This window comes from Phytophthora infestans, genomic scaffold (genome assembly GCF_000142945.1).
Source record: "Phytophthora infestans T30-4 supercont1.7 genomic scaffold, whole genome shotgun sequence".
Taxonomy (NCBI): domain Eukaryota; phylum Oomycota; class Peronosporomycetes; order Peronosporales; family Peronosporaceae; genus Phytophthora; species Phytophthora infestans.
The window spans coordinates 2626067-2653183 of NW_003303752.1; the positions used below are offsets into that span (position 1 = coordinate 2626067).

Sequence of the window (27117 nt, forward strand, 5' to 3'; positions counted from 1 at the left end):
GTCGCTGTTGTCTTTCTCCACGGGGTTATTTCCACCCACAAGCTCTCTCGATTCTTTCGAGGCTACTTCCTTCGCCCCGACTCTCCTGTACACCGGACACACCTCTGGAAACTGAAAATACATGTTTGTGTATCCCCTTTCGGACCCCCCTTGGGTATGTCGTGTGTTACGTTGCTCTACGCCTGAATCGTTCTCGTATCTTAACACACCTCCAATATCTGGTACATGGTCGTAAATTCCCATAAGAGACACTCGCAGTAGCGCAGCACGCTTCGGCGTTGGTCCAGTTGAGCGAACTCCGAAAACTACAGGTTCACGACCGCGTCGACGAGAAGAAAAGTCTTCCGAACCCACCGAAAGCGGTCGGAATCGATCTAGCGCCGTTGAACTTGAGGTCAGTCGAGTGGCTGGAGCGGTTCCATCGAGAAATAACCCCAGCTTCTCGGAGTCATCGCTTCGGAGTAATTCTTGGGTGGATAGCGACCCTGTGAGGGTTCTCGGAAAGTGAAAAGTCCCATCATGCAGACCCCCTACACGACGGCGATGCTGGCGCTCTGCTTTCTGATCCATCGAGCTTTTCCCAATCTGAAGTCCCTTTGGCAACACGAGGGTGCACGACAACTGCATGTAGTTCCACACCATGTCGCTCAGTTCTGGCGAGACTTCCAATCTGTAGTGATGGCAGAACGATGGGATCTCGTGGAAACGTATCAGGTTGTGAGTGTTGATCCCCACAATGTACAGCATGACCCAAAAATCCAAGTAACATAGCTGACCGTCATGATTCAGATCAACGAATCGCGCTTTGATGGCCGACACGACAGTGTCGAATACGTCGTCTTCTATTGCAAAGCCCTGCTCTTTCCAGAGGCAACGCAACTTGAACAAAAGAGTCTCAAAATCACTGACCGCCATCGCTCCGACACGTTCGTGATCGTAAAACACAAAGCAACTAAGCATAAGGCGAAGCTTTTCTAGCAATTCTCCTTCGAGCTTAGCGTCTCGTGGAGGATGGACAAACAGCAATCTCTCCACGGCACGGAACTGGGCGTTCTGGTGCTTCCATTCGCTAACTAAAAGCCGCAAAAAGCGATGCAGTTCAATCCAGGGCGCAGATCGATCTCCACTCTGACCAACACCGTCGCTAAAGGCCGCAGAATCTGTCCTCACTGAGCGGGTTGGTTCTCTCTGTGTGTATTCCTGCATGAAGAGCATGGTATTCCTCAGGAATTCTGGACTTACGAGAGGATACAGCAAGTTGTCCTGTGCACACAACAGAGCATGCTCGATCTGGACGAACTGCCAATACGTCGATCCGTCCGTGGCATCAGATGTAGCAAAGCTTTTGCTCCCGTTGCGATCGCATAGCCGACCTGAAAAAGTATCGCCATTCACAACCATTCCACGAGAATACAACCACGAGTAGCAGCACACACATAACGCAGCTAAAGTAGCTGGTGCTTCGTCCCACTCATCTTCGATATGGAGGCCTAGAAGCTCACCAAAAACTGCGACAACGTCGTAGTCCGGCAGGAAATGGCACATGGACATGAAAAACTGCTTCAGCTTCATCTCTGCGGTGCTGTGGACGCCATAGGTGGTCAGGAACAAGTCGAACAGCGCTCTGAATATCGAACACTCCGACGAGCGTCTCGAAGAGGAATTTTTGTACAAACTCGTGTGGGCAGCAGTCGCTAGTTTGCTGTAAGCTTCGACAATGATGCCAAACGTAGCCTCCCGCGAGAAATGAGGTGCGTATCCGATTGGGGGAAGTTCGATGGTGTGCAGCCTTTTTTTACAGTCGTTGCACTTCCATCTGCGCTTCGTAACTTTGGCTTTATCATCGTCGGTCCAGATAACATGTAGTTGAGGCGCCGGCCTGCACCAGCAGTAACCTTTCCTCCAGAACTGCTGAAACATGGGCGAAAGTCGGATATTGTTCACCAGAGCGTTTCGAGAGATGTCCACACCAGAATTGCCATACGTTTGAGCACGTTTGACCCCATTAAACATTTTAACAGCAGTGGTAACCCGAGTCTTCCCGCTTGGAGCAGCTTGTACCTCGTCAACATGCTCTGGATCCTTTGTGCCACTATTGTCTCCGCTGGAAGCAGCTTCTTGGTCCTCTGTGTTGCCATTGTCTCCATCACTATGCCCTATTTTATCATTGTTACCGTTATCCTCTTCACTTTCTTCTTCCTTATTTTCTTCTTCAAATTCTTCTTCATTATCGCCGTCTTCGTATTGTGATTCCTCGGGAGAGCTCTGGTGAGTAAGCTCGACAGGTGACGCTGTAACAGGCTGGTCACTTTCGCTCGGCAAGACTTGAGAATGTATAGAATTATGAATCAGTGCTCGAGAGCTGCCACGAGGAACGTTAGAGCTACCGGTAGTTGTGTCTTGTGAAGCAGATTCAAAGACGCAGCTGTCACCAGGTGGACGACCACCCTTAAAAGCTTTCATATCTTCCCTGTTCAGGCTTAGAGGAGCGTGCACACTGAGACTTTTAGTGGAGCTGGCTGGCGATTGATTCTGCCCGAATTCTCCTAGATCTGCTGAATCTTCCTCCCATCGAACGTACTTCTCGCCGAGCAAATTGTAGGTCACAACGGGCTTTCGTCGCGCTCGCTGTTTCTCTCGCAAACGCTGAGCACGAGCTCTCTCGCGGATGTTACCCTTGCGCTTTAGAGACCCCATCATTGTTGGCGCATCAAAGGCCCGGTAGGATGTATTAGGCATCGAAAACAACCCCCTCAATATCTGGAGAGCTTCCTTGCAATCCACTCGACTTTGAGTCGTCAATTTTAAGTCTTTGAGAGTTTTTGCTATCAATGACGCGAAGCCAGGTCGCTTGATGCTCGGCAGTTCGGGCCGAAGTGCCAAGAAATGTGTAATACGATTAGCTGCCATCGTGCTGCTATTGCCGTGATGAGCAATATAGTCCCGTAGATACTCTCGTAAGACAACGTCTTCGACCAGTTTAGGTTGAAGCTTATCAGACCTCGTACTGCCTTGTGTGTCTCCTGACAATTCCTCTGCTCTCTCACCCCGTAAGCTGAAAAACGCCTCGCTTTGGTCCCCCGTGGCTGGTGCACTCTCGCCTGCAGTAACACTGGACGAGTCAGCTTCAAGGTGAAGCACCGCGGAGGGGACGTGAAGTGTCAAAAACTCATCCATCACCTTGTGCAAAGCCTTGGATTCTTCTGTGGGGTCCTCAACCGATCTAGTTGTTGGTGTGTCAGAGTACTTATCCTCGCCTGCCGGTAGGATTTGGTCCGTTTGCTGTTCACTTGGGTGTGTATCTGGGTCCAACAGGTACGTCATATTACTCTTGCTACGTGGGGCAAATGTGAACTTGCAAACCTCGTGAGCTAGAGCGACAATCGCCTGCTCCCTAACCAACACCATATCAATGATCGCGGCTCCTATATCGAAGTATCTTTTCTCTTGGACACTACCGGACTCCGATATGTGCCAGTGAATAACTGTCATATCGAGTGAGCAGCTCAGAAATTCAGGCAAACCAGTTGAGACTACATCTTTCGAAATACGACAGACCTTGGTTACCCGACGCTCGTGCTTCGCTAATACGTCCAGTCTTTGAAATGAAACAAACTTAACATTAACCCGCCAAACAGCCAATCGACCATCGTCGTAGCCGACGCTCACGAGAAGTTTTTCTCCAGCTTTCCGCCCACCCATTCCAAAGTTGTCTTCTGCACGAACACCCCTCATCAACTCAACACAAGACGGAGACACTGGATAACCCTCTGCAGTACTGTTGACATAACCAATCAGTTTCAATGCCGGAATGCTCCACAGCTTGATGATACCGCCGGTACCTACCGACGCTAGCAAAGTGCGTTCCCCACGGACTACATCCGTGTGTGCCAGTTGAATAATATGCGATGAATGCGCAGCCTGGACTCGCACATTTGCTTTGTCAATCAAGCGAAGTGTTAAGCTGCTATCCCGAAGCCCATCAGCACGCCACCCGTACAAATTGCCGCTTTCTGTTCCAGCGATAATAACTACCTTACGATCCACCGCTTCTTCGAGCGTATCACGAACCGTGTAGTTAGAGAGACCATCGGCGTTATGAGGTAAAATATCTCCATACGACCGTGATGGCCAAAATTCTGCTCCACCAACTTCATCAACAGGTGATGTAGTCTTGCGCTTGATAACGCGTTGGAATGTGGCGACCGACAGCGTGCTGATCTGGTCGGTAAGCTGTTTGTCTTGCAACGTCATCACATGTTTGTCACATAACACGTCGTACACGACCACTATTCCGCTACTCCACGCGAGAATCACAAAGCAGATTTGCAACTGATCGTTCGTCATCGTTTCCATCGAACACACGTGTCCTGACATTTCGGATGCGGACGGGGCGACAACCAGTGACTTTGACGAAGATACTTGGCTTGAAGCTTCGCCGAGTGGAAATACCCGAAGTTTACACGCTGCAGTACTGCTGAGAGAAAAAATTTGAGAAGCGTTCGGCCGATCGAATGCTCGGATGGCGTAGACTTCTTCGATGGAGGCAAACTCCTGCATCACGTAAAGAACGGTCTGGACCTTCAGTACATGAATAACATTTTCGCACACGACCAGTAAGAGATTCTCGAAGCAGCTACCCATGTCGATGGTAACGCACATGGTCAGCGTCCTCAACGGAGGTCCCAGCGTGTCTTGGTTCCTAAGAAGTCTACCAGAAGTTTCCTCTTTTCCGATCTGCTTCTGTCCTCCAGCGTGAAAGTATCCAACCAAACTTAGTCTTGGATAGCGGTGCTCTTCAGAATCTGACGCATGAGACCCACTCGTAAAGGTTTTAGTCTCAATAGATAGCTTCCAGTGCCTCACAGCCCCAGTATCTCTTTCAGCTACAATAACAATGGCATCTGCCATTCTACTCGCAGCAACTGAATAGCCAGTCGAGCCTGGTGCTGGGGTCGTGGTGACTTGAATGGATGATATCACCTCCACATTTGCATCTGCGGTACTACCTGCTGTAGGGTTGTACGGGTCTGCATCGACAGTAAACATCTCCGATCTGTTCGATCTGCTGCCGTTCACGTTCCACACTCTCAAGCCACCTCTTAAAAGCCCAGCAAGTAGCCAGTCTCCACATAGCGACACAGCCATTGCAGAAATCTTATGCTGAATCCTAACTCTTCTCACCAACACCAGTTTGTCTCCTTTCGGCGGATTCTGTCGCCACACAAGCATCACACTTGAGGTCTCTGCCGAGTCAGGATAATCACTTGCAGCTCCGTATAGCTCCTTCAGTCCTCTCGAACCACAAACCAAAGCTAACGTGTCCGGATGTCGAAGAGAAGCTCGAGTATTCTCAATAGCCAGCAGCATACTCGGCTGTGGGTGCTTCTGATCAGGATCTGCACTCCAAAATGTCTGACGGTCGTCTAATCTCTTTGCCAGCTGCAAAATCTCCACGACGTTATTCGGGGCTTTGGGCAGCATCCCTCCGCCATGATCACAGTCCTTTAAGTGGCTGGCGAGCACCAATCGGTCCGTCAGCGGATCGAAGTGTGCGCACTGCAGTGTGTGCGTCTCGGGGCCTTGATACACCAGTAGCTTGCGCAAGGTTGCTGGCTCTAGCAGCACGACGTAGTGCGTGGTCGTCGTTGGCACTTTGGTGGCACCTCTGGGTCTCGTGGCCGTAGTGTATACGCATATAAGCACGTCTAACGTTGGTGAATACTGCAGTAGCACATGGGGAACGACAACTTCAACGTCGCTCCGCATTAGCCGCTTATGATGCTCTTGTTGTTGAAGTTCGAAGAATGATGGTCGTTTTGAACCTTGAGTTGCAGCAGTGGGACTGGAGTCGCTGGATTTATCCCACTGTGCATTGTCAAATAGTGATACACTCTTGAGCTCGCGACGCAGTGAGAAGAGACGTAGCACGTGCGGCCGCAGTGGATGCGAGTCAAATGTTAGCACATGGTGGCGCCGGGTGTCGTAGGTGGCAGAGCGCAGGCTTAGTCCACTCGCCGAGAGTTGATGCCGCAGCTGCAGCGTCTCCTTGGCGAGCATCACGATCCTGAAGTGAGGAGTGTCCCGGCTCTGAGCTTTGAAGTTTTTAATTACCGGTATTTGAATTTAAGAAAAATAACTAGAATAATACACCTCCAATTCGGCACCGGTATCAGTCGATACCCTGCCAGATTTAATGATTACGCGAATCGGATGCGCAATTACCTTGCCCATCACCACCCTAGCAATTAACCTCAACGGTTTTCCCCTCCTCGCCGAGGGATGACACGCCGCATCGATCTGATTTTAAATTTTGAATCGGACGTCTTCATACAAACACACACTTTGATTTTTACCGCCAAATACAATGGGACATCGCCCTTCCTCCTACATGTCACACAAAAGCAGTCTTTGTGCGAGAAGCACAAGTCAGATCCTGCATGCTCTCACTCCGAACTTGCTCGTTAGGCAACGGAGCGCTTTAAGACCCCCCCAAGCAGCGCACTACCGTCCAGAGTATTCTTAAGCGGTCGGCGGACGTTGCCGCCTTGCCGGATGCCTATCGCGACCGGAAGCGCTGTTGCGCGCCCGCGATTCGCTCGCCTAACAACAAGATGATGCAGAAGATTGACGTAAATTTGGTACTGAATTAACAGATAAAATATCAGTGCACTGGATTTGCGTTTGTTTTTTGCTTTATGTGTGCACTTATGCCCCGGAGTGGTTACCGCAACCTTAACTGTGAGACATGTAAGGTTGCTTTTGTAGCTTATGGTTGCTTTAGACGAATTTAAAAATTTCCGCTGAAAATTTCAGTTTCTATACTTTCAGAAACTCGTAAGTTCGTTTCGTTTGTATAAGTACGCAATTACAGAAAAAGTCATTTTAAGTACGCTTCATTCATAGCCTCCCATTTCGAAAGCGCACGCAGAGTGGCGCAGCGGGAGAAGGACGGAGGAAGTTCACGACGGCTTCAGGAACTCTCCAGTCACCCACGAGAAACGCGACATCAGGCGTCATGTCCGGTGCGCATTTTAATAACAGAAGAAAGAAGCTATACTACGCTATATAGTAAAATGGATCTGTTTGTATGTCGAAGGGCGACGTTGGCGTAGCAAGTCAACTAACAGCTCACGACCACACTACGCTCAACTTACACTGAGCATAGAGAAGGACCATTCCAGCGATGAGGATTACAAACCTGATGATGAAGATATCGATGTCGACATTCAGAGCACAGAACGGGGTAAGCTGTGCAAGTTGACCTTAAATTATTGCTACTTATCATAATTATATATATATGTGACATACTAACAGGTGTGAAGTGTGGAGAGAATACTGGACATAAGGATGAAGATGTATCTGGAGAGGAGAACAAACTGGTAGAAGTGAACAAAAAGGAGGAAGAGGAAAATAAGGGTGCGTTCATTGGATCTATTCCGTCGTCAATGGTAATGATATATCGGTCGTCAGTGGTAATGATATATCTAAATATTGTCATAAAAAATGTATTGTACGCATCTTTGCAGGTAGCAACCCAATAAAAGCCAAAGGTACAAAAGGTCACGTGCCTCCCAGGATAATGCAGCTTCCGCTCCATCTATTGCGGAATGTGTCGGACAAGCAGAAATTATTGGCAGTAGCGAGGGCGACCGTGATGGATACACGCCACCAAAACGGAGTAGCAATCATCTTGCTGAGCTTGCGTCTATGTCGGAGCAAGGCCAGACGATTGAAAACGTCGTTGCTCCCTTTCCAAAAGTGACAATCAAGACATGGGGTAAATTCGACACTTTACTAGCGTCCTACACAAAAGCAAACAACCTGCACTTTCGAGTTCGCAGTTCCGAGTCGACTGAAACGTATAACCGGTATGTATTATGTTTATTTATGCTATGTAATTTATCTAATGGTCGCCTAACCTTAATTTGTAAAAGTCACACAGACGAGATACCTTTAACTTTCCGCTGGCACCATAGGGTTTTTCGGTGCACTCATGGCGTTTCTCAGCATTCTCGATCTACTGGGCAGCGCACACGCAAACCACGGATCTGTGGGTGCTTGGCGCGCTTCACACCCACCGTGATGCTTATGGATGACAGAACATTTCAAATTGTCATCAGAAATGAGATGAGTTGCTCTATCTAGTTTCGTTTTATACTATACTTAAAACAACTGACAACTGCCTTTCTTGCAGAATCATACACACTCCCATGTAGCTACTCGTGTTGAAGCTGCTTTGTATTTGACAAGTAAAACGATTCCGATTGACGAGCAAGACCTTGAGGATGTGATCACCCTTGCGGACGCCCGAACGTCTTCCAAGCAAATTTCGAATTATCTGAACGACCGTATTGGTAAGAATCCATAATTTTTAAGGTCTATTTCCTGGCATAATATCAGTTAAAATTATTTTTCCGCATATAGGATGTAGAATCACCCCTCAGCAAACTCGCAACCTCTTGCGCAATATTATTGGGCGGAATTCAGCGGAGGATCGTTTGAAAAACATGCTTCACGCGTTGAACCAGCTAGACGGAAGTGACGTACTTGTCATCCAAGACCAGATGGATGTCACATGCGGAATAGTGATGCAAACGAAGCTACAGAAGCGAATATTCGAGTTATGGGGCGAGACACTTGCGATGGATTTCACACTCGGCACCAATAATCTGGGCTATCACTTGGGTACGTAGTTTTACAGCGACCTTTGGGCACACCAGTAGGGCAACTCTGGAGCAGCTTCAGTTTCTAACGAGAAACATCGCTTTGTGTGTACAGGCAGCCTTGTGGTCACTACTGCTACTGGTAGGGGGTTTCCTGTTTTTGACTTCGTCTGTCTGGATGAACAGGCCGTGACCATTTCAACGATCCTAAAATATTTTAAGGATAAAAATCCAGGGTGGAGGGGTATCACATCAGTTGTGATCGACAAGGATTTTGTGGAATGGCGTGTACTCAAAGATACATTTCCAGACGCGAAAATTTTTGCTGTGCCAGTTTCACGCAATAACATATTGGAAGAAGGTGATGCGGAGATCTAGTTTTCGGTTGACGGTATCTCAACGAGATAAACTCATTATGCTGATGTGTAGACTGCTGTATAGGTACGCCACATACTGCTTTTTATATATAAAAAGCAGTATGTGTAGTCTTCGTATTGCTATGAGCATACAAGTAAGTCAGATAACAATCTGACTTACTTGTATGCTCATAGCAATACGAAGACTGATTACGACTCGCGATACGAGGCGTTGAAGCGGTACTGTGACGACAACAAAAGCATAACCATTTTCGCCTATTTCGAGAAGAACTGGCACTCGTGCCGAGATATGTGGTCCAACTTTTCTCGTGGCATTTTTTTTACAGCCGGCAATACTACTCCAAACCGTGTGGAATCGAATTGGAATCAAGTAAAAATGCTTCTGGGACACAAAACGCGGATCGACAAGACAATCGCGGGACTACTTCAGCATCAAGTCACTGTGGCGCATCAAATCATCCGTACTGTTGGGCAGCATTGCTCGTCCACACGCTTGCCGAAATCTGTCACCCCCTTTTTGAGAGGTGTTGCTACAAGACTTTCTTCTGGTATGTTACTGAAAGTGACAAGAGAGTGGGAGCGTTTCGTGACTCTCATGGCCAACGCCAAATGCGAACGAATTACGTCTAGTGTTTTGCGATGGAAAATTCACTGCTACAACGAAACACACAACTGTGACAGCGTAAAATGGACGTGCTCATGCCTATTTTACTCGAGTCATAATCTGCCTTGCCGGCATCTGATGCTGTTGGCCTCTACAGAGCATGAACTGGAGGCACTTCCCGCCGCTGCAGTTAAAGAGCGATGGAGTATGACGTCTGCGCTGGATATACAAGAGGAGTTAGCCTCCGCGGCAGCCTTGCTGGAGCCAATTGTGCAGATGTCCAAGCTAAAGTCGCCGAAAGGGTCGCCGAAACGGTCGCCGGAAGGGTTGCCGGAAGGGTTGCCCTATCAACACCAGAAGGGTGGTTCTTCTCCAGTCAAACAGGTGGTGTACGTTCGACTTCGTCGCAATGAACGCGCAAAACATACTTACGCTAAGGCTATGATGGAACCTCTCCTCGAGCATTTGTCGAACATGTCAAGTTCCGAGTTTTACCAAAAGCTAAGTGCGTGGAAAGACACAATCGACGAGGGACTGAAAGGCGGGACGACTAAGGTGAACACTGCCCATGACACTGAACACGCTACTGACTGGGAGAATGAGAGTGACGTATTCAGTGGGATCGATCCTACCGAAGCTATTGAGGCAATCGACATAATGAAGATGTTTGAAAGTGAAACCGAAGATCTCTCTGATAACAAGCACATTCCGGAGAATTACGAAAGACGAGACGATACTGTACGTTCGGCTGAGGCAAGCGGTACTGTAGCGACCGGTGCTCCCGCACTGAATCCTAAGACAAAAGTGCAAGAGCGACAAGTGGACATTATCAGTGTGCCTAAACCAGTGCGACGAGGCAAAGGGGAAACTCAAGTGAAACAGTTGAAGCTTGCTCGAGGGGCCGATCGACTAGCAGTTCATACCTACCCGAGTCACTAAACAGTTTCACTTAAAGAACTGGTGGCGTGGGCTAGGTATACTTCAAATCTAAAGGAAGTTCTAGTGATGATGGAAAAATACCCCGTCCAACTGGAGAATTCGTACCTGCGGTGTCGAACTATGGAGTGTCGTTGGGAAGTCGTGCGCCCATCTGATGTCATGTACAATTTTGTGATCCCTTCGGATCTTGCTCGGTCAATGCAAGCCGTGACGGTAACAACAGCGAAAAATGGTAACGCCCCTGACAAACTGGACAAGGAGCAGAAGAAGCAAGGATTTGTCAACGATGTCGTTGTCACTATTGATCCAAAGATCTGGAAATTCAGCGGGTGAGTCCACACCGACGTCACGGTTGCTTATAGGGTTGCTGTAACCCGTAAGGTTGCTGAATGGTCGCTGTATGAAATATGAATGCTGCAGGGTTGCTTTAACATGGTACACTAACGTTGTGTTTATTTTTTTATGCAGTGAATACGTGGGTGCCTTGACGACATTCTACGAGGTTAAGGCCAAGTGTAGATCTTGGATTGAAGACAGGAAATGGCTCGAACAAGACTGGAGACGCGTCGGGTCTGGATTGGAGCTTTTCGCTGTTGAAACGAAGACTGCAGGTCTATCAGATGCCGCTTCCCGGAGTCGGCACCAAGTTCTAGCCAATGAGGCTATTTCAAAGTTTACATCAAGTAAATTGCGCACTCAATTTGTGACAAGGTCCAGTTCAGTTTTTGTTGGCTTCGAAAACATTGTGGGAAATCTCTGTCGAGGCTGGTTGAACGACAGTGCACTTGATTTTTGTCTGGAAGCTATTGTCGAATCAAACGGACAGTCACTATTGCTGTCGACCCTAGTGGTGGATTTTGGTTGTACCAAAATACCCAAGACATCTATCCAAGATACAAGGTTCATTGTCCATCCAGTGAATTTAAATGCAAGTCACTGGGGTCTGATTATGGTCCTAATCGACCATGACGATGCAGACAACAGAACACGTGTACGACCAATGATGTATGAGCCTCTTATCGACGAAGAATATCGTGGTGAAGTTGTTGAGGTATGGCAAGGAGCTACGATGAATAACGAGCGGAAAGAAGGCCTTGTCGACTTTGTGGGGCGGTGGCATGCCTACTCTGTATTGGGATATAAACTAACGATAGAACCGGAATTGTGGATTGAAGCACCACAACAGCCTGACCACGTAAGCTGCGGAGTACTAGTTGTTGCACAAGCGTATAGCTACCTAACGGGGAGTATGCAGCTTCAGCAGAACCAAGTACCCAAAGAAGACGTCAGTATAATGCGCCTAAAAATGCTGTGGATGATGATATGTCATTCGCACGAACGCTCGTCATCCGAGTACGAACTAAATAGGGTGAACCATGTCCAGCAGCAGTTACAGGATCAACTCAGATAAAGTAGGCCAAGCTGATAGCACTTCAACACGATTTTGGCAGGTCTTGATATCTTCTTATCATTATTCAGCTTGTTCATTACAAGCTCCAGCAGCACTCTTGATACCTACTTATCATTACTCAGCTTGTTCACCAGGAGCCCCAGCAACATTCCAAACGATAGCGTCTCCATGCGAGATAGGGTCACGTTTTCATCTTTAACAGTCTTAAATAATTCGTACCCGTGCTCCTCCCTCTCTTCGATAAGGGCTTGGACCTCTAGTTGAGCCTTCATGATCATCTCCAGACCCGTGCTGATTTGCTCCAACTTCTCCTTCAATGCCGCAAGCTCCTCAAGACGTGCGCTTACCAACTGCCGCGCCAGTGCTGCCTCCTTCATAGCAAATCTGCGCTAGATGTCAGAAAGAAATGGAGCTCATGCGAACTTAGCTCATATATCTAAATTTAGACAATTGAACGGATAGTTGTAATTTTGTGGTCCACAGGTAACTGACGACATGTAATTTATAATAAATTTCGTTTTGCTAAGGTTGCTTCTGGTTTGGCCAGGTTGCTGGAAGTGTTGCTTTAGTGACAGGTTGCTATATATTTCGTCGTCAGATTGTAAATGGGGAAACTTATGGTTGCGGTAACGCCATTCCTTATGCCCTGGCACTGTTGATATGGTCCGCCCTGCCGAATTGGAGGTGCACGACTTGTAGTAAACATTTACTCTGAAAAAAAAATATTTTTTTTCAAAGTACGGTAGCGCTACCGGTAGGCATGAAGCAAAGCTCGCGCTTACAAGTAATACCGGTACCGGCACACCACATGACATTCGTTTCATGATTTTTGTATGACATGGATACACTTTTGCACATTAATCGATCAAAGGATGAAGACGACAAGCCGCGAAATTGCTGCGGCGATAGCGCTGCTGTGTGTATCCCTGCTGGCGGCTAAGACAGCAGCACATACCGTCCACGTGAAGGTTCATGGATCGTACCTGCGCCACCGTCGCGAAAGTCCGCAGAAGGTGCTTGAGACGACTGAATCGACTGAGTCGGCTGAATCAGCTGAGACCATGTAGGCCTGAAGTTCTTCATCTCCTGCAGGATGAGATTTTGACACTGATTGGTGCTGTAGTGACTGGACGGGTCAAGGCCTGGCATCGTGGAGTGAAGTGGAAAGCAACTTAACCTCGACAGTCGAGACGCTGTGAGTGTAGTAGACCCATTGGATGAGTGATAGAGAGGGGAGAGGCTGATTGCGGAATTAATACTGCAGGAACGTATCGTCCAATGTGTTGGGTGCAGTTGTGTTTGCACGGACATTTGAAGAGCTACAGACGCTGTACGGAAGGATAGACGTGGATGTTGCGGAGGCAGTGACTGATCTTTAGTTGTGTATACGCTGCAGGGCTTGCTCGAACGCGTCTCTGACCCAGCTGAACGTGAATATGACATACTTGGAGACGCTCATTGCGTCGGCCAATCGATTCACATCCTTTAAAGATGTTGTGCTGTCGACGACAATTGAGGAGCTGTATGTTGCTAGAATACTTTGGGGGGGAAGGGCTTGCTCTGTGGATGAGAACTGATTTTTTGCATTTTGGGCAGTGACCTATCAGTGAACCAGTTGTCGGACTGGGAGAGCTTTACGTTACCGCGAGACTTGCAGATATTGTACGTGGCTCAATGGACGGGAAAGCATAGCAGCGTTGCTTATTTGTGGATGTGAGTTTTGTGTGGTAGGAACGTCAGTCACAACGCTATTAGGGACATTACCGGCTCCAATTTATCAGCTGCGACGGACTTGGTGTCGATGTAAGAACTCGGTTGATGTGGATTTATTTGGCAAATCGCCGTTCTTGATACTCACGGCTGTAAATGGTCCACCGAACCAGAGACTTGTCGTCGAATGGTCTGACATCTGTGGTTGGTGTAATCCTCCCAAGCAACCTCACTACGTTGTAAGCATTCTAAACTGGGTTTACGTGTGTTGGAGTCCTTGTTCTTACTCTTACGGCTACTTCGTGTCTGCTGCTTCCAGGGATCTCAGCAATAACAGCATCGAAGCCTTCGAAGTTCGTGAGACCGACTTCGCTGTGCTATCGAACCTCACCTCGTTCAAGATGGACGATCTGGAGCAATCGGGTTGTCCTTGTAGCAGTGCGACTTCTGAAATGATTGGCAACGTCCAGGTTTGTGTTGTCTCCGGTACGACGCGAACTTGAGAGCTGACCCTCTGGTGGGATTGGTGCAATTGGCTGATTAACTCGTGATTTTTACTCAGACGCCGTATTCCAGACTATTTACTTCCGCACTGAGAGTGGTAGGAAGCTGCTAGTTATCGGCAGCACTATGCACAAAAAAAAACTCACCTTGCTTATGGTTATTGCACATTGTTAGCGTGGAAGATAGACAAGAGTTTGCAATACGTGAGTGTGATCTTGAGTGCCTTGATTAGCCTTTGGTTCGTGGCACTTCTAGTGGGCCATTCAATCCAGAGGCATCGGCATGCGGCTAAAACGGACGAGCAGCAACGCGATACGGTAGAGTTCTCCACTCTTACGGCATCAAGACACTGGTCGCTATCGAAGAAGGAAGAAATGCCCAACGACGTTCGCTTTGACTCGGAATTCACGTCGTTACGCATTGATCCGTCAGATGTGATGCAAGTTCGTACGCTGGCGCATGGCAGCTTTGCGATGACATCGCTCGTGCATCTCGGGGACAAGCAAGCTGTCATGAAGAAGGTTTCGGTTCATTCTCAGGGCCAGGATCGCGACCAGATGGTAGCGTTCATGGACGAAATACGCGTGTACGCGAAGCTGGAACATCCAAAGGTGGTGGGTTTTCTTGGTATTATGTGGGCCAGTCTCTCGGATCTCTCGGCTATCGTGGAGTACGTTCCACGCGGGAGCGTTGGGGCGTATCTGAAAGAGAAAAAGCACTCTCGAAAGTCTTCACGATCGACATTCTCGTGGCTGGAGGTATCCGACGTATCCCCAAGCAAACTTTCTATTGCCTTGCAAGCGTCCGAGGCTCTCGTGTATCTGCAGAGCTTTGCACCTCCAATTATCCACGGACATTTAAAAGCCGATAGTCTGTTGCTTGGATCGGCGTGGGAAGTTAAGCTGAATCGACTTGGCTACAGGCTGGACGCATCTTCGTTATCAATTGAAGATCGGGCGTGGACAGCTCCGGAAGTTCTGACGAGTGGTGCGTTTGATGAGAAGTCAGACGTTTACTCGTTTGGGGTCGTCATGTCCGAATTAGATCGTTGCAAACCACCGTTTTCACGAAAGGATTCGCGACGTCAAAGCGTTGATGGCGGAGCCCCCCTTCAACCCAAATTTCGAGACGATTGTCCGCCAGAGATTCTAGATATCGCCCATAGCTGTCTAAAGGACGACCCTGCCGACCGCCCCACTGCCATGGAACTTCACTACTCTTTTCGGCAGTTTCAACGTCAAAGTCAGGATCAACGCTGATAGTTAATCGACTTTAACAGCACGGTAATAAGTGTCCAGGACAGTGAACATGTAATGAGGTACGACTACAGAAGTATTTCGTTGCAGTATGAGCAATAAATAATACTAGGGACGTAGTACCGGGATACAAGCGTTTATGATGCTTAGCAGTTAGCTGCAACCATCAAATAATTGCATTCAGTGAAGTGGCTCGTTTCGGTGAATTACTTGCGCCTTGCGGTGGTCGATTTGGCATAAGTTTCACTACATTATTGCCTTACAGCCTCGTATCCTTTACACTGCAGCATGGGTCCAATTAATACATGCGGAAAGTAAGCAGCGATGCTCTATCAATCTACGTTCGCCACGGACCATCACACTCGAAATGGCACGTCGTACAAAACTGAAGTCACCAGTATTATCCGATAAGCTTAATACGTAGGGGTGTCGCGCAAAACTTGAATCCTGTTTCCACAATTTCAGCTGTGTCATAGACTGATTTCGCCGCGTGAACTTACATTGAGCGCAGCGATCGTTTGCTGTGGATGATTCAGGCCTCTACCGGAATTAACGGTATTTTTGCAACCGATCAATTTTTTGCAACCAGTGGCCCGTAAAAGTCTGCAGCACCAACAAAATTAACCAGTTTGGCATCATAACAGCATCCCAGTTAAAGCGCGCTATTGCATTACAATATTGTGAGCAAAGCGACAAATGCCTTCCGCCGTTCTTACGGTTTTGACCACTTTTTACACGGTTACAGAAAACACGTTAATTCCGGTACGGTAAGCAGTCTACATGTACTGTGTCAGTCGAAGCGCTGCTATTAAACGAAGTTCACGCTCCGCAGCGACGTGGGGAATGAGTTGTCCAATTGTTGCATTGAAGACATGCTATAAGAGTGATTACAACACGTTTTACTTGCAACTTATTACAGCAACCTTGATTCGCGAATCGTGGAGGCATACCTTGTAGACGTGTAAGCTAAAGAATATGGGAAATACCTTGGTATTGATGAGAGCCGAAACATTGTATTATATATAATGTACATGCAGAAGTTCTTCTGAAGAAGGATAGCCGCGTTTCGTCTAAAGAAACGTCCGCCGTAGAGTTCTAAGATAGGATTGAACGCTGGGAGAACGAACCTCTCTACCTTGATTCGCGAATCGTGGAGGCATACCTTGTAGACGTGTAAGCTAAAGAATATGGGAAATACCTTGGTATTGATGAGAGCCGAAACATTGTATTATATATAATGTACATGCAGAAGTTCTTCTGAAGAAGGATAGCCGCGTTTCGTCTAAAGAAACGTCCGCCGTAGAGTTCTAAGATAGGATTGGACGCTGGGAGAACGAACCTCTCTCTATCGGATAGGATCTCCTGCCACGCTTTGACTCGAAGGCTTTTCTACTCGATCGAACAATGTGGGGCTCTAAGTATTTTTAATACTTCGAATTATTGTCAAGGACCAACCCTTTCGTGATACAAGTACACGTAGGGACCAACTTTTAAAAATACATGTACCTTGAGCACATGTACCGCCATTTGTCGCTCGACAATGCCCGTACTTCGTATCCTAAAGTATCAAGGCTAGCATTATTAATAATACCGGTGCGGGCAATTGAAACTTCAGAGCCCATTTGCAGTGGGCAAATAGTCGAAGTTTTGGGGAATGTTTATCGCGACAAAGCTGGATTGTCAAACTTTCCTCATGTCTTGAATTCACTATGCTGCAAAGCCCTGAGAGAGGCAGGTATTACTACATGCGCCAAGACAGTGCAAAAGTTGGCGTCGCAGTGTTTGAATTGAACGAGTCTGAGCGAGCAATTCCCACACAAACTCCATAATGCCCCATCCATCCCAGCTTCCACTTATCCGGGGCCATCTGGCCATTCCAAATAGTCTCGAGAGAACAGCCAAGCCTTACTGAAGCGTAGGCAAGGCCACACAGCGACCCGATCTCATGAAAATGCCACCTGGAATGCCAGAATAAAACGGGCTCGATCCAAACATTTCCCTAAGTCCGGTTACGGTGCCCGTTTGCAACAGTTCGCCGCTCAAACGACAAACCGCACGCTCAGCAGCAAGCAGCTCAGCAGCAAGCAGCTCAGCTCGGTTCATTCCACGCGACACACAGCGTCCCCCAAACAGCATTTTTGATCGGAAAATGGTGCAGTGGAGTCTAGTATGCGGTCTGGCCGCGCTGTACTCCGCAGGAACAGTGAAGGCGGATCCTCTCAAGCTCGATAGGGGTGAGACCCCGGATGAGTTGACGACGATGGATGACAACTTCCCCGGTTACGGTGGGTTCTTGACTATCGGCACCTCGCCGACGTCTGCAACCTTGGGCACTGGTGGCGAGGTTGGCAAAGAGTCTGATAAGCTCAACCCCGGACAGGTGCATGCCTCGCGAATAGAGCGACGCCTTGAGGTGACCAAGACTACAGACATGCAGAAGCTTGAGACGTTCTTCGGCCTTGAGCTTGAGACTGACATCACCAAGTTGCCGACCAAGTACCAGCACGACCCGGTTCCGTGGCCAGCCAGTTATTGGCCTGTGTACGCTGACAGTATCAACTACAAATGGGCCAAGGGAAAGCCCAGTCCCGCCGAGAAATACGCTACTGCATTCGGGTACGACGCCAAGGAGTTGATGGACAAGATTTCAGCCAAGAATGGTATCGACTCGCAGACAAAGCGGAAAAACTGTACGACGGATGCTGAGTGTAAGCCCCTCAAGGACGGAAGTGTCTGCGCCAAGCGTGAAGGAAAGACGTCGGGCCACTGCATCCCGACATGGTTCGGTATTTGCCACGCCTGGGCACCGGCAGCTATTCTGGAGGCAGAACCTGCCTGTGCTGTGGAGCGCAACGGAACTGTGTTCGAGCCCTACGATATCAAGGGTTTGATCACTCTCGCGTACGATGGCTCCAAGATCCCGACTATTTTCACGGGATCTCGATTCAACGGTAACGACAACGCCCCGAACAACACGGACCAGTACGGCCGCTTCTTCGACGACCGTCGTCGTGATATTAGTCCCGGATACTTCCACATTGCGGTGACCAACATCATGGGTCGCTTTAACCACAGTTTCGTCGTCGATATCACGGCTGGTAACGAGGTGTGGAACCAGCCTGCTCGCAGCTATGAGATCATCCGACTGTCCTGGACGACGCCTAATGCCGCCGCCAAGAAATACTTCGACGTGGAAAAGTATCCGTTCAACGATGCCGCCACGAAGATCGCCGTTGTCACCACGCGTTTCAGCTGGATCGTCGAGTCTGGTACTAACGGGCCACTTGTGAGCACAGGGCTTGTAGACAAGTCCACCACTAGCGCCGACTACGAATACATTCTTGAGACTGATGAGACGTACCAGATTCTGGGTGGTGAGTGGCTTTCGGGCTCCAAGGCCAACCACCCCGACTTCCTGTGGCTGCCAGCTAGCAAGCCTGACAACTCGACCATCACGTCGGTGGGTCTGCACTACGGCGAGATCGAGGCACTGCTTGATGAGTCTACCAGCAGCAGCGGTGACTGCAAGGCTGTCTCGCAGACTTCGACGGCTACTCCGGCCGCTGCTTCTTCGACCGAGTCATCAGCTGCTGGCTCGGCCCCGGCCGCCTCGGGTGACGAGGAACCAGCGTCTGGTGATGGCTCTGCGCCTGCAGCCTCTGGTGACGATGAACCAGCGTCTGGTGATGGATCAGCTCCTGCCGCCTCTGGTGAAGGCTCAACTCCGGCCCCAGCACCGGAGTCCGGTGATAGCTCTGCACCTGCCGCTTCTGGCGACGATGAGCCGGAAACTCCTGCTGCTTCAGGTGACGGCGCCTCTGCGCCTGCTGCGTCAGGTGATGACGCTACTCCAGCACCCGCGTCCAATGCTGGTTCACCGCCGGTGGGTTCTGGTGATGAAGAGCCCCAAGCGCCAGCAACTTCTGGCGCTGAGGACCCAGAGGAGTCCCCGGCCACTGAAGCGCCTACATCTTAGATCGGAAAATCGACTTCCTAATCTCTGTGCATATCAGGCGTACATCGGCGTGGTCTCCGATCATAAGCGAGGCAATAAAGCGTGTTTGTAGATGAAAATATTTCCTGTCTTTATCGGACAACTTATTATAAAGGTGTTCGTATTTTAACATCACGCACTTGTACTCACGTGTCGTAGCGACTCGGTCAGCGTCGCCTTGCGCGAGGTCGTCAGTAAAGCTCCAGGCGCAGTCAAGTCCTGTAGTAAACGCCAAAGTTCCTTCGCTGTCGGTCGATCCCCCGGGTCATAGCTTAAACACATCCGAGCTAGGTCCAGGATCGCTCGCGGACAGTCCGAATGAAACGCTGGCATCACTCCGTTCTCGCTCACAGCCAACGCCAGTGTGGCGTTAGACGACAATAGACTCTTGACTTGTTCGTCGTCTGAAGCATTGGAAGCTGATGTGGACGACGTCATCCCAGAAGCAGAATGTGAGCTGGCAACACCCAACGCATACGGTCGTGTACATGTGTCCAGCTCGCACATGACCACGCCAAAGGAATAAATATCAGCCTTCTGGTCGTACCGCGCGCCTTTGATCACTTCGGGCGCGATCCACGCAGCAGTACCCACCTCCGCCGTCTGAGGTCCACCAGAAGACACGCCTCGCTCTTCATTGCGCTGCTTGTGTCTCTTGCTCACGCCAAAGTCGCTGATCGTGGCCACCCACTTGTTACTGAGCAATATGTTCTGTGCCTTCAAGTCGCGATGCATTATGGGCTCTGCGAACGAGTGAAGATACACCAGAGCATCGGCAACATCTAGAGCCATCGTCAGCTTACTGTGTTTAAAACCAGAGTCCTCGTCGGTCGACCAGCTCCACCCTCGACGCTGACCGTCCAGCATCTGCTGTCTCTCCAAGAACCGCGCTAGATCCCCATTAGGCATATACTCAAGCACCAGGGATAAATCAGCCAGGAAGGACCACGAGATGCCAAGGAATGCTACGATCTTCGGGTGCTTCAAGCTGCCATACAGACGGATCTCTCGAGTAAATCTCTGGAGTTCACGAACACTTTTGGACTTCTCAGGGGCCACACGTTTCACCACCACCTGCTGGTTCTTTGGTTTCCACATCGCGAGGTGGACGACACCACCAGCTCCTTTGGATAATTGCTGGACAACCTCGAGGTCGTGTTGGGGGATCCGATAGCGCTCAAAGTCTGGGTCGCTGCGCACGTCATCGGTCAGAATAGCGGAGCTCATCTTCATCTTGTCGCTCTCTTCGTCTTCGCTGCTTCCCTCGCTTGGCGCGTGTTCACTTTTCAGCTTCTCAGTACGTGCTGCCTTCGCTCGACGCTCATCGATGATCTTCCGCTTGATAGCGAAGAGCATCAGCAGGATGAAGACTGCCGACGCAACCGAGAACAGCAGCAGTAGCAGCGTCGTGAGAGACGTTGACGACGACACTTTATGGGCCTGATACTTCTCGTCAAAAGCGGCATCTGAGGCACCACAAGATGCAAGTCAGCGTTAGACCCCACAAAGTCTTGCTGCAAGATTTCGTACCTGTCAGCACACAGAGCGAGTACGTAGTGTCAGCTATCGTAACTGGTGTCGATATGGCTTCGTCTGAGCACGAGTTCTCTGGAAGAGTCAGGCTTGTTACATTGAAGGCCTCGATCCGCTCAAGAACCTCCAAGTCGGACTTGCACACTTCAAATTGGGTCACACGACTCCCGTTAAGAAATCTGCATGACAAGCACTCGTCAGCGTGGCTCAGAAGACGTTAAGTGAAGGTTGAGAACCCACAGATTGCGAAGGTTGGGTGGGAACCGCACTCCTCGAATAATATTGATGTTGTTTCCCGAAAAGTCCCTGATTATACAGAACGAAGTGTAAGGTTGGCTTGTTCGCCTTTCTAATTGTCAGCGTCCTCTTACATTGTAAACGATCGATAGCACGCACTGAAGTTCGCTCGTCCCAGCACTTCGATCGAGCTGTCTCGCGCGATGCTACACACACCCACACAGTCGTAAACTAGCGTCCCTAACCAGCATGACACTCGCTTGTCGACTCACAGATCGGACAAGTCTGTCGGCGGTGTAAAGTTCCCCCAGTGAACAATTGGCGTCAATGACACATCCCTTACTCAGAAGATCACTGTTAGCAGCAAATCCCACACGTACAGTACCAACAACGAAAAAAAACAACAGAAAGTGAACCTACAGTTGCCGCATCGTTGATGAAAGCACGGCGTCTTCCATTGAGACAAGATTGGTGTTCGTCGCGACGAGAATTTTCGGTCCGTCCTTCCCTTCCGCTGTGATGTTGGCGATAGGGTTTTCTGACACGTCCCTAGTCAGAAATACCACCAGCAATTAGTCAGGTTTTCAATTGAGGGGTCTCGTCCAGAGCCACTCACAGCAGGTCAAGGTGTCGCCAGCTTTCGGGAATCTCGAGACTCGTGAGCTGATTCTGGCTCAAGTATCTGGAGCCAAACCACGTCACCAGAAGTACCGTCAGCCTCTCTTCTTTCATATTCATTGATCTTGTCGTCTTACAACTGCTGCAGCGTCTCTGGGAGCTGCAGATCGCGTGCTTTAGCGACGCTATTGCCCGTTAGGTTTCTGTAATGTTTACCAGCGCTTAACTCAGCATTTGAGCAATGTTTTAACGCAATGAAACAGTCATCGTACAGCTCTGTCAGTGTGGTATTAGTTAGCTCTGCGGCGTGCACTCCTAGACTGGATAACGACGACGCATCTACCACCGACACGTCCGAGCATGTCTCCGCATCGATATCAGCCCTTAGACCTCGCCGTCGACGCGTCTCAGCGGCTAAATAGAGAGAGAAAGAGGAATTGGAGGAGCTGTCGCAATCAGCGAGCAGTGTGGGGACCGAGGGGCACGCCCAGTGGCACGTGACAGACTTCATCAGAGACGGTCAACTACGACTTTGGGTCCAAAATGCGATTGTAGCCACTTGAAAGATTAAGGTGCGATTAGTGGATTATCTTAAGTAACATTTTGGCGCATAAACGGATCCGTAATGTTGGCCTTTTTTATTTATCATATCTGGCAAAAAAAGAACAAAATATTTTAATTTATATTTTTAAATTATATGCTTGAAAAGAACGGAATAAATTGTTTTTTTTTGTTTTAAAAAAAAATACTTACAAAAATGCAACTCTTTTACTCACCCTCAGAGCCTTGTCCAATAAAAAATCGATCATTTTTTCTTTCTTTTTATTTCTCTGAAGTAGCCCTATGGAAATCGAGGTGCCATGACTACCTCTTTTTAAAGCAGCAAAAAGAAATAGGCGCAGCACCAATTTCTTTTGGACAGTGACGGTTTATTTGAGAAAGAATGCAGAGAAGGAGGAAGTTGCTGCGGGCACGAAATCCGCCTACGACGGCGATTTGCGCTCGGAAACACCACATTGTATGGGGGGGGTATAAGGACCAACAGAGAGCGCATACACTCTATTGGAACTCCGTTCCGATCCGCAACACTTCGGATTTGTGAAGGAATATGAAGACCGAATTATTTTAAGTGCTAGTCGTGCTCTTCCAGAGCTCCTACCAACACTCACGGGCTCAACCACGTTCCCGTACAATGACCTGGCCCAACTGATTCTCATCTTGTATATCAATGTCCCATTGTGCCTGGTCTCTAATATGAATTTCAACACGCCCCCCTCGAAGTGCAACTTCGACTACTTAGCGTCCTTCACGCCGGTCAGCTCCTACATCGCCTTCAGGCGGTTTTTGTCAAGCGGCTTGGTGAACGTGTCAGCCGGATTCACCTCATTATTCACCTTGTGCAGTTCAATGATTCCCTTCTGCACCTGCTCCCGCACATAGTGCCACCGGAGTTCAATGTGCCGTGTGCGTCTGCTGTAGGTAGGATTTGTCGCCATAACATGAGCTGCCTGATTGTCAATTCCGATTCGCAGCTTAACCTCGTGCTCTGGTAAAATCTCTTGTAGGATGTTCCCTTCCGCTACAGCTTCCATCGTTGCTTCGCACACTTCCACATACTCCGCTTCCGCCGTCGATAGCGCAACAATCGACTGCCGTCTCGACATCCAGGCAATGGCTCCTCCAGATAGCGTTAGCACGAAGCCCGTTGTGCTCTTCCGCTGATCTGGGTCGTTTGCCCAGTCACTGTCGCAATACCCCTCAAGTATAACTTCCTTTATTTCTCCTTGAGTTCTCGTGTACGTGATTCCATAGTCAAGAGTTCCTGCCACGTACCGCAGTACCCTTTTTAAACTTCGAACAAGTTTCGCCAAGGTTTGGACACGAATCGGCTAAGCTGACCTACCACAAAGGCCAAATCAGGTCTCGTGCTCGTGGCAAGATACATCAGCATTCCAATAGCCTTACGGTAGGGGAAGCTCGTGTCAACGGTCTCCTCCTCACTAGTTTGTGCCAATCGGAAGTTCACCTCCATTGGATTCTCAGCGGCATGGGCATTTTGATACCCAAACTTGCTCAGAATCCCACGCGCATACTTCCCTTGGTGGATTGTGATTCTCTCAGGCGTCTGCTCCACCTTCACACCCAGGTACTCGTTTAGCAGATCTTGGTCTTTAATGCCGTTTGCCTCATTCAGCTCTTCAAACAAGTCCTTCTTGCTCTGCTCATCGTTCGTCGCCACTAGTATATCGTCAACGTACACCAGCACGTACATTATCGTGCTCCCGTCAAAGCTGTAGTACAAACATGGTTCTGTCAGCGACTGCATGTATTCGTGCTTAATGAACCAGTTGTTCAGCTCCGAGTTCCACTCACATCCCGACTGGTGCAAGCCATACAATTCTTTTAACACGACGTACACGTGTCCATTGATCTTGCATGGATATCCATCAATGGATCTCAAATATTGTTGAATTCCTAGCCAGGCATTCAAGTACGCGGTATTGATATCACCGCCATACACCAGTAACCCCAGCTGTGCTGCTAATGCTAGCAACAGTCTGAACGACGCCATCCTTGCCACGGGTGCGAATGTCTCTTTGAAGTCAATACCAGGTCTCTGATAGTTGCCTAGTGCCACAATGCGGGATTTGAAACGAATCACATACCCTGGGTGATCTGACTTGATGTCATACACCCACATCGTGTTTACAGGTGCTGATCCCTCTGGCATAGCATACGCGGGAATCTCAGCAATCACCCCTTTTGCCTTTAGTGCTGCTAGTTCTTCCATCTCGACCATCATGAAGAAGTTACACCACTTTAACCTCAACATTTCACGACGATTGCGTGGAATCTTGATCTCGCTTGCACGAATGGGTCTTCCATTCTTGTCAAGTACTCGCGAGGAATTCATCGTCACATTCACAACGTAGTCATCGAGATATGCAGAACGTTGGCGCTCGCGAACCTCTCGAAGTCCAGTCCGAGTCTTCTTCACGTCTTTCTTGTATGCTTCCTGTTCAGCACGCACCTCCTTCGAAGGAGTCTCATCGCGGTGTGTGCGCTTGCAAGTCTGTCTCCGTTCTACCGGCAAAACAGAACTTGCATCCACTACCTCCCTGTCTGTCTCAGTTTCAGGCAGTGCCTCCTCACCAGTATCGTTCCAGTTCGGCATCCTTGCTGCCCTGGTCTTCAGCAAACACACTTACTACTGTGGTCTCCTCATTACCATCTTGTTCTTCGTGTTCATCCAGGTCAGCTGTGTCAGATCCACAGGTCCCGGCTACAGACACTACTTCGACATCCGCCATGTCGACACTCTCAAACGTCTCCTGGTTGCTCTTGCTCTTACCAGTATCAGTAGCAACATGTTCAGCCAACTTACTCGGCTGCTCACCATCATCTTGTGCGCTTCCGACAGCAGCATCACCGTACTCATCGACCTCAGCCTCGACGACTTCAACATCGAGTTGAACAGTCTCTTCATCCACAACAGAGCTGCCACTGAGCACACCGACGACTTCACTGTCGACATGCTGTACTTGTACCTACAGAGATTTGCACTCTCCGCGTCCATGATCTATCTGCACTTCAGTACGCTCGCCTCTCTCGAGATCAGAAGACGGTACGTCACTCAGCTCGCTCCACTCAGTCTGTTCCTCGTATTCTCCGCGGGTAAAGTGAAGAGAAGAGAGATCATCATCTTCTACTTCAGTTGCGTATCGATCTCGATACAATACATCTTCCGCACCGCCTAGGTCAGGCACTACCTTTGCTGTGTGTTCGTCAGGAAAGTACACCTTACATCCGACGACATCTTCAGCGTACCCCAGTACAAAGCCAATTTTTGCGTGATCACTCAGTTTTCTGCGTCCAGGAGTCACTGGTATATGCACAAAGCCAGCACTCCGAATTTCCTGACGTGATGTACGTCTGGCTTGGCGCCAAACAGCATCTCATAAGGAATTCCGCAAGCTCCCTTGTTGTACACGCGATTTTTCACGTAAACCGCGTTTCTCATTGCTTCCGGCCACAGGCTTCACGGCAACCCCAAGTGTGCCATCGTAGACCGCGTCATGTCTTCCAACGACTGGTGCGTGCGCTCACACAGGTTGAGCTGCGAGCTCTTCGGCCCGACTTTCACATGCTCAATTCCTTTCGAACAATATCACACATCGATCTCGCCATTAAAAATCTCACGACCTTTATCACTCAAGACCTGCAGTACCTTGTATGTCGTCCCATCGGCAGTCCGACCTGCCTGTCGCTCCGCCCACAATACATACTCCTGCATGTACTTGTTCACCACCTTGATGTCCTTGTTCCTCAGCAGATGCACAGTGACAAACCGAGAATAGCCATCCATTATCACCAAAACAGCCTCGTATTGAGTCGCATTGTACTTGCCCGGACTAAAAAGATCCGCGTACACTATTTGGCTGGTGTCTCTTCAGTCCTCAAACCAAAATCTTTCGGTGTGGTCTCATCTTTTGGTTTCCAATGTGACAAGTATCACATGTGTCTTGCTGCCGTTGTGTCAGCACCATTCCCTGCACTAACTCCATGTCAGCCATAGTCTTCAGGTACATTGGACAGATATAACACAATCTCTCATGCTAGAGCTGCTAACGAACCTACCCCTTGAGCCATGGTGCGGTTGCACAGTGCTGCTACTTCAGGAATTACTCTTGCCTGTTGAGTTGTACCTGCTACCTAAAATCCCCAAGTGGCTTCGTGTGGCATTGCAACAGCCACTGTTCTTCCTTCTCTCAAGATGTGTAAATTCCTGGTTTCATTGTCGAATTTCAGAGTAAAACCCTGCTCGAAGGCCAAACTCGGAGAAAACAAGCCATACTCAGCATCAGGAATGTACAACACTCCATCGAGATAGATCACTACCCGTTCTCCGTTACAAATGTCGAAAACGCCATTGTTCCCATTCCTACTATTCGAGAAGCAATTGTAGGCGTAACCCCTCGGATATGTTGCAAATTTTCCGAGTCTGCCGTGTAGGACACGAACTCAGCGAAATTCCCCGTGATGTGCGAGTTGGAGGCCGCATCTAGATACCATCACCCGCCACTGAGACTCCTAGCCTCTTGATCACTGTCATTCAGATGTACCTCGACACTGTCTGCCTCAGGATCACTCACTGGGTCTCCACCACTCACGATTCTATATCCCGTGCATCATCAGTTTGAAGGTCCCGACCTTCAAGATGGCCTCCAGCTCCTCGAGCTGTGTCTTCATGCACGAATTCGCTCACTC

The 27117-nt window shown here is 49.1% G+C and overlaps 4 protein-coding genes across 4 annotated transcripts; 2 read left to right on the plus strand and 2 right to left on the minus strand.

The window, feature by feature from the left end:
* Positions 1–62: 62 nt before the first annotated feature.
* On the minus strand, positions 63–6060 carry PITG_05335 (uncharacterized protein; the record flags this gene model as incomplete). Its single annotated transcript, XM_002998954.1, has 6 exons — positions 63–149; positions 253–2082; positions 2497–3033; positions 3112–3223; positions 3320–4013; positions 4068–6060. 6 exons carry the CDS (start codon positions 6058–6060, stop codon positions 63–65), a joined length of 5253 nt encoding a protein of 1750 aa, XP_002999000.1.
* A 6809-nt stretch (positions 6061–12869) lies between these two features.
* PITG_05338 (protein kinase) lies at positions 12870–15470 on the plus strand (the record flags this gene model as incomplete). The annotated part of the gene is made up of 10 exons (XM_002998955.1): positions 12870–13060; positions 13121–13192; positions 13262–13327; positions 13394–13519; positions 13594–13659; positions 13729–13800; positions 13881–13946; positions 14027–14177; positions 14284–14308; positions 14386–15470. The coding sequence occupies 10 exons, from the start codon at positions 12870–12872 to the stop codon at positions 15468–15470; spliced, it is 1920 nt and encodes a 639-aa protein (XP_002999001.1).
* A 2130-nt stretch (positions 15471–17600) lies between these two features.
* On the plus strand, positions 17601–19443 carry PITG_05339 (elicitor-like transglutaminase M81-like protein; the record flags this gene model as incomplete). Its single annotated transcript, XM_002998956.1, has 1 exon — positions 17601–19443. The coding sequence occupies one exon, from the start codon at positions 17617–17619 to the stop codon at positions 19441–19443; it is 1827 nt and encodes a 608-aa protein (XP_002999002.1).
* A 150-nt stretch (positions 19444–19593) lies between these two features.
* On the minus strand, positions 19594–22360 carry PITG_05340 (protein kinase, putative; the record flags this gene model as incomplete). Its single annotated transcript, XM_002998957.1, has 8 exons — positions 19594–20927; positions 20992–21173; positions 21235–21300; positions 21504–21569; positions 21652–21780; positions 21848–21913; positions 21987–22052; positions 22101–22360. The coding sequence occupies 8 exons, from the start codon at positions 22358–22360 to the stop codon at positions 19594–19596; spliced, it is 2169 nt and encodes a 722-aa protein (XP_002999003.1).
* Between the last annotated feature and the right edge of the window lie 4757 nt (positions 22361–27117).